The 13,821-nt window shown below is 38.9% G+C and overlaps 1 protein-coding gene across 1 annotated transcript; it reads left to right on the forward strand.

The window, feature by feature from the left end:
• Positions 1 to 652: 652 nt before the first annotated feature.
• On the forward strand, positions 653 to 11,899 carry RECQI1 (RECQ helicase l1). Its single transcript, XM_010261078.3, has 10 exons — positions 653 to 913; positions 2,278 to 2,678; positions 3,109 to 3,366; positions 9,383 to 9,546; positions 9,696 to 9,792; positions 9,916 to 9,959; positions 10,335 to 10,449; positions 10,526 to 10,879; positions 10,977 to 11,201; positions 11,382 to 11,899. The coding sequence occupies exons 1-10, from the start codon at positions 799 to 801 to the stop codon at positions 11,490 to 11,492; spliced, it is 1,884 nt and encodes a 627-aa protein (XP_010259380.1). The 5' UTR covers positions 653 to 798; the 3' UTR covers positions 11,493 to 11,899.
• Positions 11,900 to 13,821: the final 1,922 nt, after the last annotated feature.

Here is a 13,821-nt window from a genome sequence, read left to right on the forward strand (position 1 = left end):
TTATTACCAATGTATAATATTTTTTATCATTTTTTTACTTAATTTATTTATACCACTTGATATCCTATTGCAATCCGAGTCCGATATAAACTTACCTTGAACTTTGGGGGTTGTGTCAAGTCAGTCCCCAAACTTCAAAACATGTTTTTATAATACCATGAACATTCAAATTGTGTCTAATAGCTCCCAACATGTCTTTGTAGTACCATGAACATTCAAATTGTGTCTAATAGTTCTCTTAATTGACCCTTAGTTATTTTTCAAAATAACAAAATAATTTCAAAATAACAAAATTATCAGGTATACATTAAATAATTTCAAAATAACAAAATTATTTTTTATGGTATTTTTCTGATCATTTTACCCATTTGTGTCTGAGTGTTAAAAGAAGAAAAAGGGTTGCGAAACCGGGCAGTGACCGTCCAATTACAATTGATCGTTGAATGGAGGAACTTGAAAACGGGAGCGGGAGCTTTAACAGTTGATTGGTGTCTGGTGTCATAACCCTATTTCCCCTTTCCTTCTTCTAACAAAGATGGATAAAATGGTAATTTTACTGTTTTTTTTTTTATCTATCACTTTGTTAAAACATTGATTTGAATTCGAATAAATAAGCAAATCAAATCTGGATCTACTACGCATCTGATTCAATTCAATGCCCCAATCGAATCGAAGAGTGTTTGTCAAAGGCTAACGTCACGTCGTCACGTGAGGCCCCACGAATGTAAATACAACGAATATATAAGCAGACAGAACCCCTGGTTAAGTTTGTGCGTTTGATTTGAGCGGGAGATAACAATGAAGGATCACGAACTCGAACTAGAGAAAGCAAAGCTGCTTAGCTTAGCTATCGATTTCGGCTTCGATGAGAAGTCTTCAAAGAAATGTCTGGATCGTCTGGTTCAACTCTACGGTAATCCAAAACCCTAGCTCTTCTTTCTTACTCGTGTCCTTTCGAAACCACTCGCGCGAACCCCTTCCCCCATGAAATGTATTCATACGTTGGTTTGTTGAACGAATCAAGATGTTATGCAATTTCAAAGAGAGTGTAGAGATAACGGAGGAGAGGATGGAAATCTGAAAGGATTTACTGAAGTCTTTCGGATAAAAAATGTGTTGGGAGGTGGAGTTTTCTAGCAGTTGATAAATGAAGTATAAGCTGTTTGTTCGACAGGGGCACAGATGACTCCGTACTTAACGGAATGTATAAAGAAGTTAACCACAATATGAATGCCCGGTGTTTATATTTCCTTGCATTGTCTTCACGATTAGTGTTCCCCTGTCCTTGATCGAACTAATCACTTGGGTTGTCCTAAATTTTCAAACTCGACCATAGTGGCTGTGATAAATTTCAAGTAAATTGATAGAAACAACGAGGAACAATTAGTGTGAAGAAGAAACCATAATATTTATTGGTATTAATAAATACGAGGAGCACAATGTATAGGAGGAATCTTCGAGTTGAGATTTAATACAAGAGAATACCTCTTTATTGGTAGAATATCGGCCGAAAAGCAGCATTTTTTCAAGCTTGATAGCGGCTGCTTCATGCTAAAATGCCGAAACTGTATTCAGTCCACTCTTCTTTCCCAATTTGCATAGTATTTGCTGGAAGCTTTCAAAAGCATAACTTTTATCTCCCTTATTAGATAGAAAAAAGGGACATATCCCCAGTTATTTGGGGTCTTGGAAGGGGTGGATAGGATATGGATCTAACCCCAGCATTTTTTTACACAAAGTGGTTGCTCTCATACTCAAACCTGCGTTCACATGCCTGTCATCCTGAAATTTTACTATTCCACAAATCAATGGCCACTTAAGGTGTCCTCTCATAAAGCTAAATGAACTATCCATACTATACTGCTAAACCCTATGAATTTAATGAAATCATAAGGTCTTAAATACTCGGCACATAGAAAGCTTAACATTAGTTATTTGATCTAGTTGGTTGTTGATTATCTTTCATGAAAGCAATGCAAATAATGAAAATTCATGTTTAATACTACAAAAATATTGCCACATTTAAGTCAAATAGGTCACCAGTAATTGACATTATTAATGATCATACACCGAGGTCCTACATTTTGGTGATATAAAGAAAAATTGTCATGATTTTCTCATATACGTCTATAGGAACTTATGATGAAAGTCAAACTATTTCCCATCTATATTAGATGGAATTTCCTAATAAACAATAAGATTTTACCCCAGATTTCTTGATCTCATTTTTCACCATCCATCTTCTTTTTCATTTTTTTATATGTTTCTCTCATGCAGGAGAAGATGGAAAGGATTTTGTTACTGTTGAGCATTGTGGTGATGATTATCTTGCAGCACTGGCTGAATCCATGCAGGACAGTGAAGATTGGGATGATTTGCAAGCAATGGAATCAGAAGCTTGTGGAGCTTTAACTAATATGTTTGATAAAGAAACCAAAGATGACTATGAAACAGAAAATGAGGACAAGTCTCAAAGCTATATCAGTGTTAGTGAAGATTCACCTCAACCTATGACTCAAGAACATTTCATGACAATTGATTCATCTAGTGACGGGGAAGGATCAGATTCCGGGTTTCCAAACAACAACCCTAGGGGATCTTGTTCTTCATCTTCTTTTGATAGAAAGAATAGCTCTTCCTTTGCTCAAAGTTCAGGAAAGCATCCTCTGAAATCTAGTGTAAGCAATTCTTCTGAAGGAGCTTTCTTGCTTTCCATTGTTTCCTTTTGTGCAGTATTGAAGGTGGAGTGTGCTTTGTTTAAATCAACCATGAGTTTCACTACTTTGTTTCTGAAGATTGCAATGATAAAAGATCATAAAGAGAAATTGGTTTTTTTTCCGGGAAGGATTGGGATGGAATGTGAACTGAAAAGTCTATCTTGTGCATCTGGTTGAACTCGATTATGTATTCCTCAGTGATTTTCTGTCCTAGTTTTGACTACATACTGAGCAATTTCTTCTAGCATGTACCATAAAAAAGTTTTAAGATGTTGAATGTGCATAGGCACTAAAATTTTGAACCTTTCCAAGTTATTGTCTATTCATTAGTTTGAGCCTTCCAGTTACTGAAGTTGTTTTTTTTTTACTTTTCTTGATTGTTTTGTTGGAGTGTAAAAGCAGCATCATAGAGCATTCAATTTCATCAATTTCCAATGGAAAAACATGTCAGATCAAGTCAAAAGATGAACAAGAAACTTTAGCATATGAAGACCTGCAAGCTCTGGATGATATTGAATTGGCAAATGTAGTGATTTTTGGTAATAGAACATTTAGACCTCTGCAGCATCAGGCTTGTAAAGCAGCTATGGAAAAGAAAGATTGCTTTATTCTTATGCCCACAGGTGGTGGTAAAAGTCTATGTTACCAGGTAATTCCCACTTTTCACCAAGTCTTTTATGGAAGAACAAAAGTCCAGACTTGTGTTTTCTATTATAGTGAAATTATACCATGCTCCATGGTGTTTCTTTTTCCTTTTTTTTTGTTTTACTTTAATGGACTATTAATGTTTCCCCATATGTCGTGCACTCCATCATGTTTTGTCCTTCCCTTTTAAGGTTTAGTGCATATCATATGTGTTTCGACTGCTGCTACAGTAACCTGAACCAGCAAGAGGAAGAAGAAGAAAAGGAAGAAGAAGAGAAGAAGAAGAAGGAAAAGAAGGGACTGTCGAATCTGATAGGTAAACCCTATCAGTCGACCCCTTAATAGTAATTAGTCGCTAATAATTTCTACAAAGACTAAACTGCCCTTACTTAAGTGTGGAGCAGAGTGTCTCTAATAAAATTGCCACATGAGCATACAACTTAACAAAGATAAGATGACTAAACTACCCTTATTTGGCTCACTTTAACACTCCCCCTCAAGCTGGAGAATATATGTCATATAATCCCAGCTTGTTACATAGATAGTTCACTTTCCCTGAGCTTAGAGCTTTTGTAAACAAATCTGTCCACTGATCATTCGAGCCCACATGTTCTGTGCTTATCTCTCTAGCAAGAATCTTCTCCCTCACAAAGTGGCAATCAACCTCTATGTGCTTCGTTCTCTCATGAAAAACAGGATTGGATGAGATATGAAGTGCAGCTTGGTTGTCACAGTACAATTTCATAGGTTTATCCATGTGGAACCCAATTTCTTGTAGGAGATTCCTCAACCACACTAATTCACAGGTAGTGTGTGCCATGGCCCTATACTCGGCTTCAGCACTGCTTTTAGCCACAACCGTCTGCTTTTTACTCTTCCACATCACAAGATTTCCTCCAAGAAATGTGCAATAGCCTGTAGTAGATCTTCTGTCATTCACTGAGCCTGCCCAGTCTGCATCTGTATACCCAACTACTTTAAGTTTTCCTCTTGGTTTATACAATAGTCCACGGCTTGGAGCTCCCTTCAAATATCTTACAATTCTAAGAATTGCATCCCAATGAGGTATACGAGGGTTCTGCATGAATTGGCTCACCACACTGACTGCAAAGGAGATGTCAGGTCTCGTGATAGTCAGATAGTTTAGCTTCCCCACTAGTCGTCTATACTTTCCAGGATCTTCAAATACTTCCCCTGTATCACTGCTCAACTTAACATTTGGTTCCATAGGGGTCTCATTCGGTTTTGCACCTAACAGTCCTGTTTCTTCCAATAGATCAAGAACATATTTTCTTTGGCACAGATTTACACCTTGTTTTGACTTGGCAACTTCTATGCCCAAGAAATACTTCAATGTCCCAAGGTCTTTTGTTTGAAAATGATTTTGCAGAAATACCTTTAGTTTGTCAATCCCCAATTTGTCACTGGCAGTAATAACAATACCATCCACATAGACCACTAATAAAATCTTTCCAGCTTCTGAGTCATAGCTGAACACTGAGTGATCAACCTGGCATTGCTTCATTCCAAAACTCTTCACCACTTCACTAAAGTTCCCGAACCAAGCACGCGACGATTGTTTCAACCCATAAATTGGCTTTTTCAGTCTGCACACCTTACCATCCTCCCCCTGAGCAATAAACCCAGGTGGTTGCTCCATATATACCTCCTTCACAAGGTCACCATGAAGGAAGGCATTTTTTATGTCAAGATGAAACAGAGGCCAATCATACATAACTGCTAGGGAGATTAGCACACGAACAGAGCTAATCTTAGCCATCGGAGAGAATGTCTCCATGTAGTCCACTCCATACAACTGTGAGTAACCTTTAGCAACGAGCCTGGCCTTCAGACGCTCCACACTACCATCTAGCAAGTATTTAACAATATACACCCATTTACAGTCCACAACATGCTTACCAGGTGGGAGAGTAGTGAGCTCCCACGTTTGAGTATGTTGAAGAGCAGAGAGTTCCTCCTCCATTGCTTGCCGCCACCCAGGTGAACTAAGAGCTTCTTGGACATTGTTAGGTATGGAAATAGATGACAAAAGTGAAGCAAACCGACGATGTGAGGTGGAAAGGCAAGATAATGAAACAAAATTGGAAATGGGATGGAGAGTAGTAGAACTGCGTTTACCTTTCCGTAAGGCAATGGGTAGGTCATGTTCTGAGGGTTCAGCGGCAGGAGCCATGACAGGATCCGCAGATAAGGTAGAAGCTGGAGGAGGGGCCAGTGTTGTTCGACGTGTATACACTTGCCGGATCGGTGGTCGTTCAGTGGTGATCTGCACTGGATGAGATGATGAGTCTACTCCAACAACAGCATTCGGAACTGGATCACTAACAGGAAGAGGAAGAGGAAGAGGAAGTAAGGATGGAGACGAAGGCCTTTGGGTTTTGAGAAGAAGGGGACAGACTTAAAAAAGGTGACATCGAGACAGACATAGTACTTTCGAGTAATGGGATTATAAAACTTGTACCCTTTTTGAGTCCGAGAGTAGCCAAGAAAGACACATTTAATGGAGTGTGCATCTAGCTTGTCTATTCCAGGACTCAGATTGTGGACAAAGCACACACAGCCAAAGACACGAGGAGTTAATGGAAATGGAGATAAAGTGGGGAACGAGATAAAGAAGGGGACCAACCATGAAGAATAAAGAAGGGCATCCGATTAATGAGGAAACATGCAGTGAGTACAACATCACTCCAAAACCGTTTAGGAACATTCATATGATGAAGAATAGACCGAGCAGTTTCAAGGAGATGACGGTTCTTCCGTTCATCCACCCCATTTTGTTGAGGAGTGGATGCACATGAGGTTTGATGAATAATGCCTTGCTGTTCTAAATACTGTTGAAATGAAGTAAGAAAGTATTCACGACCATTATCTGAACGAAGGACTTTGATTGGAACACAAGATTGTGTACGTATTTCAGTATGAAATTTTTGAAAAATGGAAAATAATTCACTTCTTTCTTTCATTAAGTAAATCCATGTCATCTTTGAACAATCATCAATAAAAGAGACAAAATACTTGTACCCATTATAAGACTCTATTTTGATCGGGCCCCAAACATCTGAATGAACCAAAGAAAAAGGATTCAACATACGACTGTCAACTTTAGGACTGAAGGAAACACGACGGTGTTTCCCAAACTGACATGATTCACACTGTAAAACTGACAAATGACTCAAAGACGAAACTAATATCTTGAGTGCCTTGAGAGAAGGATGTCCCAGTCAGCAATGCCACTGTAGAGGAGTAAGTGAAGTCTGAAGAGCAATTGAGGATCCACCACCATCAAGATAATACAATCCACCAGCTTCATGCCCCCACCAATCTTCTTCCCCGTCTTGAGATCCTAAAAAACACAAGAGGAAGGAAGGAAGGTAACAGAACAGTTAAGAGTCTTGGTTAATTTACTAACAGACATAAGATTGAATTGAAACTTAGGTACATATAGAACAGATGATAAAGAAAGAGAAGACATGTCAACATTACTAACACCACAGATGGGAGATGAAGAGCCATTGGCAAGTGTAACAGTTTGTGATGTGGAAATTTCAGAAAGAGAAGAGAACACACCTGGAGTCCCGGTCATGTGATCAGAGGCTCTAGAGTCAATAATCCAGGGAGAGGTTTTAGATGACATGCAAGCAATACCTGAGTGGGCAAGAGTAGCAGTGGTATGTTGTGAAGTGGTTTGAAGGAACCGTTCATACTCATCACGCGGTACACTCACCATCTCCCTCCCAGAAGCAGATGTAAATGTGGAAGGAGTTAGGTCTGCTTGTTTACTGTCACTGATATCAACCTCACCAGCTACAACATGATTAGCCCATTTAGAGGGAGGGCCATGTAGATCATAACAGAAATTCACCGTGTGTCCTTCCCTGCCACAATGAGTACACTTCCTTGCAGAGTTACTCTTTCCTTTTCCACGGCCTCCCCCTGAGTCACGACCACCACCCCAGCCAAACATGGAACTGCCACGGCCTCCTCGGGAGGTATCTCCTTCCCCTCTTGTACCATGTCCACTTCCTCTAGCTGTCACAAGTGCTGATCTATCAGACTGTGTGGGATTCTCTGTCTGTCCCAAAGAAATCCTACGAAGCCGTGCAAATACTTCCTCAAGAGTAGAAAGGGTAGAGCTCCCTAATATTTAGGCTCTAACTAGTTCATACTCCGATTTCAGCCCCACTAAGAATCTTGTAACATCTAGTCGTTCCCTCTGTTGTTACTGAACTTTAACATCTGAAGTGAGGGGATGATAGACATTGAGTTCATTCCTTATATTCTTCGTGCAGACATAGTACTCTTCTAGGGTTTTATTTCCTTGTTGCAAATCAAAGTATTCCTGATAAAGTTGATATACCCTTGTAGTTATCTTGTCCAGAATACAATTTCTTAGCATGTTCCCATATATCCTTAGTCGTATCTAGGAACATGAAGTTGGCACTAATTTTGGGTTTCATACTATTCCATAGTCAGGTCATGATTTGAGCATCCTCTTGTTCCCAATCATCAAACCTTGGAGAGTCAGCCGGTGGTTTATCTTCTTTTACATGCTTCACTTTCCTCTTTGCCTTGAGGAAAACTTCCACTGATTTGGCCCATGGAACATAGTTCTCCTCATTCAGTTTAATTGAGGTCATCTGTACACTTAGGTAGGCAGAGGGAACCACCACACTAGGTTTCTGATCATTATGCCCATCTCCCATTGCTGCCATGGTATTCTTTCACCGTTGCCTCTAACCTGAATTCTCAGCTACAAACTGAGTGTTGTTATTAGGAGTTTGATGTTCCAACACCTATAGCAGCCCCTAAACACAATAATAGGTACACAAGCCTTGTTCTTGTTCACACTACTACTGATTTCACAACACCACGAACCACATAAACATCAATTCAACACTTACTAATCACATGCAAGCCCTCTTACAACCACTCAATAAAAATTGTGCATCACAAGCACCACCACATATTCATATCTATTACACCCGGTACAGACCTGTTTAACACCTTTAAGAGGGCACCACACGACCACAAGGGACTCAGCTAGGTCACTGCATTACACTTTACACCACTCGGCCACTTACAGCAGCCCCTACACCATTCGGCTACTGTACACACAGCCCGTTCTTGGGATTTTCTCCAAGAACTAGGGCAACAATAAACCTAGTTCTCTAGGTTCTGATCAATACTAGCAGGTTCTTGAAGATTTTTTACCCAGAAATACCAGCAGCACAAGGAGAAGAAATAACTGACGACCTTTTGAGAGTCTCAACCAACCATTCACTGCTGAGGTCGTTTTCCTTAATGAAGAAGGTTATGCGCAGCAGAGAGAGATGAGCTGAGATGTTTCAGACCTAGGACGAACCAGCTTTCTCCATTAACAGCCCAGAAACGAAGAAAGAGAGGACACGAACACTGCTGAGATGTTTCACGAACTGAAGTAGGTCAGGAACCTTGCTCTGATACCATGTTTCGACTGCTGCTACAGTAACCCGAACCGGCAAGAGGAAGAAGAAGAGTAGAAGGAAAAGAAGGGCTGTCGAATCTGATAGGTAAACCCTATCAGTCGACCCCTTAATAGTAATTAGTCTCTAATAATTTCTACAAAGACTAAACTGCCATTACTTAAGTGTGGGGCAGAGTGTCTCTATAAAACTGCCACATAAGCATACAACTTAACGAAGATAAGATGACTAAAATACCCTTATTCGGCTCACTTTAACAATATGGGATGCTATGCAGACAATGTCATAATTGTTATTTAATACTTTTCACCTAACCTAAAATTTACTATGTTCTCTTTGTGACAGTTAATTATCTTGCATTTTTTTCTTTTTCTTTTTTTGCAACATGGAAGTTTGTTTGCTGGTGTTTGTTTATCATTAAAATGTGTTTTGAAGTGTTTTGGGCTTTAGTGCCTAGGGCTACTCTGAACATTTTACTGCCTTTTCCTTGTGGTGTTTTAAGTTGCTACTTTATCCATTATTTTGCATCATGTACAGCTACCAGCAACTCTGCATCCAGGTGTTACAGTTGTTGTGTGCCCCTTACTTTCCCTCATTCAAGATCAGATTGTTACTCTGAACCGTAAGTTTGGAATACCAGCAACATTTTTGAATTCTCAACAAACTGCTTCCCAAGGAGCAGCAGTCCTCCAAGAACTGAGGCAAGAACCCTTTACTTTTGTGTTTTTTTCCTTTTATTTTTCTTGTGAAAAAAAAACTTCGTTTATGAAATTTGGCAGAACTACTTTGTTACTGTTCAATTGTTATGATCGTTCCACTGTCCAGTTAAACTTTATATTCCATTTTCTAGGAAAGCTAAACCATCATGCAAGCTCTTATATGTCACTCCTGAAAGGGTTGGCGGAAATCTATCATTTATTGAGGTCCTAAGAAGCCTACACCAGAAGGCAAGTGTTTTGAGTTTACATTTAAATCTGATAATATTTTTATTTGCTACAGAAAGTTCAAATGTTTGCGGCTATCCATCAGATATAGTGCTTTGGAGGAACCTAACCATTATAACGTAACAGGGACAGCTAGCGGGATTTGTTATTGATGAAGCACATTGTGTAAGGTATATTTGCTCTTTGGTTCATTAGTAATGGACTTTTTGCTACTGCTTCTACTTATGCATATTTAGGGACCAATCATTAAATCAAAGATGAAAGTGAGATGACCAATAGGCGGACTGCCATTAGGAGAGGTCCTAGGAGAAAAGTCAGATTTACTGGATATTTCAAACTACCCATTTAAGTTCATAACATTCTCCAAGCAAGAGATGGCCTGCCAATTTAATGTTTATGATTTCTGCATAGTCCTTGATATTTTCATTAGATGTATGACATTTTTCTCTCATTTAACCTGAGAAACCCACTGCTTATTTACTTTCTAACTTAATATCCATATCTAGCTCAAGAATCCCACTGATATTTCCTTCTTTATATATCAGCCAGTGGGGACATGATTTTCGTCCAGACTACAGAGGATTAGGATGTCTTAAGCAGAATTTCCCAGATGTTCCAGTGATGGCATTAACTGCAACGGCAACCCAATCAGTTCGGAAGGTAATAAGATTATAACAAGGACTTTTTATGGGGTTCTGGGTACTGAGTAAATTTGTCCTAATTTTGATGATTGCAGGACATCTTAAATACTTTAAGAATTCCCCATGCTCTTGTTCTTGAAACAAGCTTTGATAGACCAAATTTGAAGTATGAAGTAGTAAGTAAGACCAAGGATCCACTGAAACAGCTTGGACAGCTACTTAGAGATCGTTTCCAAAATATGTGTGGAATTGTCTACTGTCTTTCAAAGAATGAGTGTGTGGAAGTCTCAGCTTATCTGAACGAGAAGTGTAAGATACAGACCGTATATTATCATGCTGGGTTGGCTGCACGGCAAAGAGTTGCTGTCCAAAGAAAATGGCATACAGGAGAGGCCCATGTTGTATGTGCCACAATTGCTTTTGGAATGGGGATAGACAAACCTGATGTTGTAAGTCCATATCTGCGGATAAAATGCTTGACCTGCAGTATAAGGTGTGCTTTTATTTATTTATTCTGATATTTTTGGGTGTTCTCAATTCTTCCAGCGTTTTGTTGTCCACAATACAATGTCCAAATCCATAGAAAGCTATTACCAGGAGTCAGGAAGAGCAGGAAGAGATGGTCTTCCGGCAGTATGCATTGCCTTGTACCAAAAGAAAGATTTCAGCCGGGTTGTTTGTATGTTAAGGAGTGGACAAGGATGTAAAAGTGAAAGCTTTAAGACAGGCATGATGCAAGCAAGAAAAATGCAACAATATTGTGAACTGAAGGTATTTTCATTTCTTGATAGTTTAATGCAGGAAGCCATTCCACATGATTTCTTGTAGTGCATTCTACTTCGATAGCTCAGTTCAATCTATAGATTCTCTAGGTCCATCCTATCTAATCAGTTCTCAGATCATAGATTTCCAGCCTTTTTTTTTTCACACCAAAGTATGTGGATTTTTCAGACTGAATGTCGGAGGCAAACCCTACTGGAACACTTTGGAGAGGCCTTCAACAGAGATGGCTGTAAATATGGTCCTAATCCCTGTGATAACTGCCTCAAGGTATCCAAATGAGCTAAGATGGTTATACTCCCACCGGTTGAGGTGGTTCAAGTTCCAGGAGTACCTGTTGTAGCTTCACCAGCCAAACATCAGTGTCAGTTCCGAGCAACAAGGGGTGCGTGGGATGTTGGGTTATTATTAATATTTCTATTCCTATTTGCTACATTTGTAATGGAAGCATTTTAGTAGAGTGCTGGCCTGTGGACTAAAGAAAAAACTCTTGGTTATCATTATGGCTAGGGCGCTGTGTGGGGGTGATCTGTGATCAACTGATCATGACCCTTGCACCTGGAATTTTGCGCATGAGCTAGTAATGATCACCCCTAGCGCTGTGAAAATGGTTAGAGATGCTCTTGCAGAAATTATTTTGCTGGACTTCTTGTAATATTGCTCTTAATTTCCAGCATCCTTTTTCTTTATCTTTCTTTTTCCATTTGCCCTTAGGCTCAGTTTTGAAGGAGTACATGTATAATGCAAATACATAAAAAATAGTATAAAATATAAGGTTTTACACTCTAGATATTTGTAAGAAAATGTTACAATTTTGGGAAAAAGTACACGCGTCAGGTAGCTAAAGTTCATTAAGCCCTAGGGATACATGGTTTCAACATGAAACTATGAATGGTTCATTTTCTCTCCATTAGTGAAATCAAGTATAGAATAACAATTACTCAATCAATAAATCACCAAGTCTTTTGATAAGGTAAATCTACCCTCCTAAGGGATTAATGTTAGATGAAATGTATTTAGGTCCTGTGCGCTTTTCATTAAGTTACTTATTTGGGTAAATGTATTTACCCAGGTAAGTGTTTCCTAAGAAAGACTTACCTGGGTAAGTGCATTTGTCCATGTTCTTTAATTTCTCATGTAAACAAAGTAATGATCATTTGTCATAAAAATTCATTATTAAAAGGGGTAATTTTGTCACATTCAAGTGTTGCTAATTTCTCCCATAGTTGGAAAAGTTATTTATATACCTAGGAGATGGGTATCTAGGAAAATAAACTTTTCCTGGTCCCTACATAAATCTGAAAAAAGAACATGGGGTTCTTGGTCAATGGGAATCAAAATCCCATTGACCAACTTCCTCCCTCTCAAAATCCAAAAAAAGAACACCCCCTTAGGGTAAATTGCTGAAACCTCTCCTGAAGTTTCTAACCATTGCTGAAACCTCTCAGTTGCAAGTAGACTTCTGATGGAATCTTTAAAAAAGACAAAAATGTCTAAGATACCCATGCAATTACTATTTGAGGCTGGTTTCTATAGAAAAAAAATGCAACTTTATAAATCACAAAAAATAGAGAATTTAAAGTTGCATATTTACATTTGAGGCTTTTGAGTGATTGATATGAAGGGTAAATTTGAAAAATAAATCAATTTTAGAAAAGAGATTAGATTTGGAAGGGCTTAGGCTAATGGTTGTGTGAAGAAAAAATTTGGAAAAATAGCATTTTGGTTTAAAATTAACTGCATGGGTATTTTAGACATTTGCATGCCCTTTTTTAGAAGATTATGACAAAAGGGGTTAACTTGCAACTATATTAGAAAGTTCAGGCAGGATGATTATAATTACCATGGTTTTCAAAATCGGACTGGACCGAATGGTCGAACTGGAAAAACCGAGAACTAGTCAGGTGACTGGTTCCATTTTTCCCAAAACCGGATTTCCTGGTCAGTGAACCGCTGAACCGGGCGGTTAACCATTCGAACTGTTCGAGTGGTTTTGACCGTTTTTTATTTTTTTGATTTTTTGATTTTTTGTCAGAACGGGTCGAATGTTCGATTCGAACGGTCGAACCGTTCGACCCGGCAACTGAACCCTTGACTAGTTTGATCACTGGGTTGGTTTTAAAAACCATGATAATTACTAAATTCAAGGGAGGTTTCCACAACAACCAGAAACTTCAGGGGAGATTTTAGCAATTTCCCATGAATTTAAAAAAAAAAGCATTTATATTGTCATTTCTTTCCTACTAATTAGAAAATCTTTATAAGAATTGATTTAAAAAAGTCCAGATCTATTTCTCACGGTGCACGCCTTACACCGTCCTCACAGCATGTCTTGGCCGCACATCAGGAACATCTCCCATACTTAAATTTAGGGAAAATTCCCGCTGTACTTTAGGCCAAGTGCCAATTTAATACCTGAACTTTAAAATGCCACAATTTAGTACCCTAACTTTCATTTTGCCACAATCGAGTACCTGGCGTAAATTTACCATTAAGTGTCATGGGAAAAGACACAAATGCCCCTTAAGTTTTATCTAATTTTTTATTGTTCACCGCCACTGTTCATCGTCTCCTTCGTTGAACACCGCCCCAACGTGGCTGCTATGCCACC

The sequence above is a fragment of the Nelumbo nucifera genome, chromosome 3 (genome assembly GCF_055504915.1).
Source record: "Nelumbo nucifera cultivar China Antique chromosome 3, China Antique-T2T, whole genome shotgun sequence".
Lineage (NCBI taxonomy): Eukaryota > Viridiplantae > Streptophyta > Magnoliopsida > Proteales > Nelumbonaceae > Nelumbo > Nelumbo nucifera.

Coding starts and splice junctions, on each gene's coding strand:
- RECQI1 (XM_010261078.3), top strand. CDS start 799: ATGAAGGATCACGAACTCGAACTAGAGAAAGCAAAGCTGCTTAGCTTA. Junction 9,547..9,695: donor GCAGTCCTCCAAGAACTGAG/GCAAGAACCCTT, acceptor TCCATTTTCTAG/GAAAGCTAAACCATCATGCA. Junction 10,880..10,976: donor GGATAGACAAACCTGATGTT/GTAAGTCCATAT, acceptor CAATTCTTCCAG/CGTTTTGTTGTCCACAATAC.